The sequence below is a fragment of the Manis javanica genome, chromosome 1, assembly GCF_040802235.1.
Source record: "Manis javanica isolate MJ-LG chromosome 1, MJ_LKY, whole genome shotgun sequence".
Lineage (NCBI taxonomy): Eukaryota > Metazoa > Chordata > Mammalia > Pholidota > Manidae > Manis > Manis javanica.
In genome coordinates, this window is record NC_133156.1 from 213,442,536 (window position 1) to 213,448,535 (window position 6,000).

The window sequence follows — 6,000 nt, forward strand, 5'->3', positions numbered from 1 at the left end:
TTTAAGGTATGAAATAACCAAACACTGTAATTTCAATTTTTCAGCCAGACCAACTTGTGGTTTTAAGTATTACTGAGTTATATAAATAATAAGCACCACCATCATTTCATTTTTTAAAGGACTGCTTCACTCAGATAACAGGTGTTTTGTACTCTGGCAAAAATTTTAAGAGATAATCAGTTGGCACTTTGTAAAAAAATTAATACTATATCTAGATAAATAGTTGCCATCACATTAATATATGTTCATTCACTCACTCATTAAGAATCCTCCTAATACATGCCATCATATTCTGTTACCAGAATTCATTTACCTGTGGTGTTTGCATGGCATTTATCCTTAGGTTTAGTTTTAATTTTTTTGTTTTAACTTTTTAGTTTTAATTATAGGGAACAGTTGTTACCTGAGGGAAGCAGTCCATCATAAAATGAAGAAACCATGGTGATCCTTATTGTTGATATGTCTCACTAATACTTAATACTACAACATATATTTATTTATATCACATAGTACATAGCATTACATTTAATACTATAATATATAATTATATAAAATATAGAAATATGATTCCAAGTGGGTAAATTTTCAGCTTTTAAATTTGTTTTATCATTCAACTTTTTTCACATCAATTATCAATGTTAACTTTTATTTTTAACCTTACCATATCCATTATAGAAACAGACAATGATTGTTTTCTCACCCAACATGACCAGGGTTACAAGCTAAATGCACTGGAATTATATTTGACTCTTAATTCAAATTCATTATTTTTACTCAATCTACTATTCGAAACTTGTCCTATCTCTTTTGGAAACTTCTCTAGGATTCAAGAGAAACTTATTTCCTCTTCTTTATATCTAATCACCTCATAAATACAGAACTATAATAGTTTCCTAGGGGATATTCCCCATCAAATTTATCTAAAACAGTTTTACCTCTCCTTTAAGAATTTTTTAGTAGTTGCCTCTTGCATTACTGCATCAAGTTTGAACATCTTTGCCTGGTTTTCAGAACTTTTATTTTGCTTCCCAGTGTGTACCTGCTAACCTGACCAGTCCAATTTTCTCACTGCTTATTTTAATCTCTCTACATTGTTTATTCTTTTTTCACTGTCCTCAGATTTTCCTTTCCTTCTTTCTTAAATCTACTAAAGCTGCCTCCGATCTCATTTCTTCAAGAAATGAGATTACTCATCCTACTCTTACCTTTCCTTTAATACAATTTCTCTGGTAGTTATAATCAACCTTATTGTATGGCCTTGTAATTTAAAGTAATCACTAAAACTATAAAATCCTAAAGTATACCTCAGCTTTGTGAGTCTTTTGATGAAATCTGTATCTCAGTGCTAGCTATAGGCTTTTAGAACTTAGTTCTCTAATTGTCCTATATGCTGTACACTCTTTCCAACTAGGTAATAAAAGCATTAGGTAGAGACAAATTATATATTTCCTAAAATGCTTAACACATTTCTAGATACTGGATGGGTATTTAAATAATTTATAATATATTTTTCCAATCAATTATATTTAAAAACTATTAAAACCAAAACTTTACCTTTCAACCAGCTGTTGAAACCTCTTCTGCTTTAGTAGGCACAATATACTGAAAATAATTTCATACTCATTCAATAAGGCACTATTATATTTCCATTATAAAAGTCAGTTCTTACTGTATACTACTATTATCATTCTATGTGAGGGAAATCGAGCTAAATCCAGCTGATTGGAGGATTTACTTAGAACCTATAAAATGTCAGCATGAAAAAAATCTAATTCAAAACTTCTGAGTGTTTTTGAGTAAAAGTGTCTGTATGTGTTTGTTTATATTCAAAAAATTGTTATTGAGTGTTTGTCTCCTTTGTACCAGGTACTTTTCTAGTCATTGAGGATTCAGCATGAAATAAAACAAAGTTCCCCACTCTGTTGAGCTTACATTCTAGTGGGAAAACACGATGAACTTTCTCAAGAGATGTCATCTATTTTGTAGAGATATAAAAATTTTCCATAGATATGTATTATGCAGACATATCTATATATAATTTTACATAAAGGTGAAAAATGGATATAACTATATTAATTTAGATGGAGTTACAAATAATGAGATGCAGAAATGGTTAGGTGCCATGGAGAAAAAATACAGCAGGGAAAGAAGTTCAGGACCAGAGTGGTGTTAGGATTCTGGAAAGGCCTCACTGATGCTTATCCCTGTCTTTGATGACATCGGTGAGTGTTATATCCCACATTCTGTATCAGATGCTTCCTACTCCCTTACAGCCTTGGCTGTAATCTTATCTATTGTCATTCTCCAAAAATCAATATGAATTAAAGGTGGAGGAGGCATTATTCTCAATGTTGATTATAAAATGCATGCATATATATATATATATATATATATATATATATGTTTTATGTATATATGTTTTTTTCACAATACATACCCACTTCTATGAAATTTGTATTCCAGGATGACATTGTCAATATGGAAAGACAAAAAGACAAGTAAAGGGGATTAAGCCTCCAAATTTTTTAAGGGCTTTGAATTTATGTCAGGCAGATATGGGTTCTTGTTTTTAACCCTAACTTTTATATATTCCTTTGTTTTTGAGAGATTTTTTCCCTCACTTACTATGGGTTTTGGGGGCTGATGAAATGGGAAAAAGTATTTCTATTATTTTTAAAAAAGAAATATTTAGTTTTAGTTAAATAATACTAAATATTTAGATGCTGTTCAGGTTTCTGTTCCCTACTCCAACCTTCCTATTGCAGAATACCCTTAGAAACTCCATAATCTTCCTTTCTAAATACATTCTACCAGATCATAATTCTAAAGTGTTACTCCTTTTTAACCTTTTAGTTAGCATTTTTTAAAAAAACAAATTAATACAAGTGTAGAATATACAATCTTAATAAATCTGATTTCTAACCATAATATACCTTAGTATTTAGTAAATATTTAATATTTAATGAGTTATCATTGAGTTCTAAGACAGATTATACATTTATTTTTGTTATAAGTCAGACTGTTATGGTAATTGCATCATTTTAAAATGAAATTTTATTGTAATTTTCAGATGCAAGATCATTTTCAGACTTTTTTTATCTTTGTTCCTTACAGGAGTCCAGCTACTCGCTCTTTTAGTTCCCACTTTGATCTCTTACCTGCTGGATGAGAATTCTTTTGCCTCAGCAAGTACGGTTTCCAAAGATCTCCATGAGTTTGCACTCCAGAATTTAATGCATATTGGACCTCTGTATCCACATGCTTTCAAGACGGTAATGGGAGCGGCACCTGAGTTGAAAGTACGTTTGGAAACTGCTGTTCGAGCAAGCCAAGCCAGCAGAGCTAAAGCAGCCACCAGGCAGCCAGCCCCTGCTGTCCATTCTGCACCAACAATTAAACTTAAAACAAGTTTTTTTTAATTTGCTATTCCATTCACTTTTATTTATATTTTCAGCAAGCACCTGATTAGTGATAGCCAGTGTCATTCCAAGCTACAGGTTCTACTTTGTTTGTATATTGGTATTATATGCTTCCAAGTAGGCTAAGTGAAATAATGTTCATGCTGCTTTCTGATTTTGAAGGAGTGATTTTTTTATCATGTGGTGAATGTGCTTTCCTGTTTCTCCTGATAATCTCCTCTATTAATTTATTTTGTATATATTGAGCCATAGTCTTAAATTTAAATCTAAAAACAATTGTATCATGTAGTTAGGCAGCCTACTGATATTGTCAGAAAAAAATAGGTCAATATTCAGCATCAGTCATGACAAAATTTAATTGAAAAACACATAGAATTTAAATTTGAAGTAACCAAAATAATGGAAAATGTCTGTTTCATGGTAATATAATATGAATAAAGTCACATTTTCTTAGCATTTCTGAAAATGTCTTTACCTTTCCGATAGATCTTTTTACTTTCATACTAGATTACTAAACTACAGTTGTGTATATTTTAGTTGTTAACTGAATTAAAACTCATTTAGTGGTCCATTAAAATGTTTCAAATGTGGAATAATGTTCTCTTTTTTTTTTTTCACTGGCTAAAATTTGGCCTTGGTTATGTTTTGTAGTTACATAGCCTTGAGTTCTGGCTGTGATGGTTAGTTACATTCATCAAATATTTATTGAATGCCTACTGTGTATAAAGCATTAAGCTAAGTGCTGTAGGGCAAAGAAAAATGAATTAGTCATAATTATAGTTACACCAGTCCCTCATGGAATGGGAGTTTTAGACTATTTTAAATAGATAATTGATGAAATGATTTTTGCCACACTGTTTAGCAAATTTTAAACACCAGGTTTTACCAGTTTTCTATAAGCTATTACCAAAAGCACGTCACCTTTCTGAACATCCCAAATGAATACTCATTTATTATCTGCTGCCTCCTGTTTATTCTCTCTCATACACTTGCCAGTTGACAGCTCATATGTCCTTGCCTTTCTTCCTTAATCAGTCTTTTAGACCTCAGCTAGGTGCTTTCTTTCATCTATTTTCTCACTGACTTCTTTCTACAGGGTCATTCTTCATTTCAGACTTGCTTTTCCAAAATTATTCTCCCTGTTTTGTGGAGATTTTCTCTAGTTGATGGACAATTGGGTTGCTTCTGCCTTTTGTTTGTTATGAATAATGCCATGAACAATGCGTACGAGTTTTAGGATACATAATATGTTTTAATTTCTCTTGGGTCCACACCTAGGAGTGGAATTGCTGACTCAGTGGTAATTCTGTTTAGCTTTTTAAGGTACTGCCAGACAGTTTTCCAATTGCTTCTTATTTCTTGTACACATAACCCCCATTTACTCACCTATTTATAAAGTATGTTTATTTCTGCCTTGGCTATTTTCTGCTGTTCTTGGTACCTCCCAGACATTTTCCATCATTCTTATTTCATGGTAGATGCATCATTTCCCACTTTGAGGTGGACTGTATTATGCATTGGAAGTGATTCTCATTTTCCTCCTTTCTCCCCCAATACATCTTTATCCTTTCTCTAAACTCTTATGAGCCACTTAACAACTTAACTTCTAGTTTTCCATTATCATGCCTGTAAAAGAAGATCTTTTTGAAGAATTACATTTATTAATTTGTTTCCCTGCCTAACCCCTGAGATTTTTCTCAGCCTGAATAATCATATTTATTTGATTATGAACATCCAGTATCAAGCTAAAAGGACAAGCATCATGAAAGCCAGTGGATTCTTTCTAAAGCTTAATCTGAGCAGTTTTAATATTATACAAAATGAAGTATCTTGTTTGCTTTCCAAGTTCTTGTTAATATTATACATTTGAACTCTCAATTTAATTAGAGAGAAGCCTCTGAAGTCAGGTTTCCCAATTCTCAGTAGGTTCTGCCATCAACTGGGGATAGAACTTCAGAAAACTGAAACCTCTGGGGGATTCAGTTCCTCTATAAAATGAGAGGAAAATTTACTAGGTATTCTCTCTGTGATCTCTTGCACATCTAAAAACTACATGTGTCTATACATTTATGCTGCTTTTTTTTATCAAGACAGTGAATCTTTGGCTGATCTTTTAGTATAGGCACATAATAGTAGTCTGATAAGTAGGGTTTTTTTTTCGGTATCATTAATCTACAGTTACGTGAGGAACATCATGTTTACTAGACTGCCTCCATCACCAAGTCCCCCACACATATCCCATTACAGTCACTGTCCATCAGCATAGTAAGATGCTGTAGAATCACTACTTGTCTTCTCTGTGTTGTACAACCCTTCCCGTGCCCCCACACCCTACATTATGTCTGCTAATAGTAATGCCCCATTTTTTCCCCCTTATCCCTCCCTTCCCACCCATCCTCCCCAGTCCCTTTCCCTTTGGTAACTGTTAGTCCATTCTTGGGTTCTGTGAGTCTGCTGCTGTTTTGTTCCTTCAGTTTTTTTCTTTGTTCTTATACTCCACAGATGAGTGAAATCATTTGATACTTGTCTTTTTCTGCCTGACTTATTTCACTGAGATGATACCCTCTAGCTCCATCCATGT

At 32.8% G+C, this 6,000-nt stretch overlaps 1 protein-coding gene across 6 annotated transcripts in view; it reads left to right on the forward strand.

Annotated features, from left to right (window-relative positions):
* Window positions 1–3,872, forward strand: part of HEATR5B (HEAT repeat containing 5B) — a 108,923-nt gene extending 105,051 nt beyond the window's left edge. For 5 of the 6 annotated variants that reach the window (XM_073214312.1, XM_073214317.1, XM_037009371.2 and 2 more), the window contains one exon: window positions 3,115–3,872. In XM_073214312.1, the coding sequence (XP_073070413.1) occupies window positions 3,115–3,419 (305 nt within the window). In that variant the 3' untranslated portion in view covers window positions 3,420–3,872. The remainder of the gene's footprint in view (window positions 1–3,114) is intronic. The other variant, XR_012121800.1, reaches the window with a different exon arrangement.
* The last annotated feature ends 2,128 nt before the right edge of the window (window positions 3,873–6,000 follow it).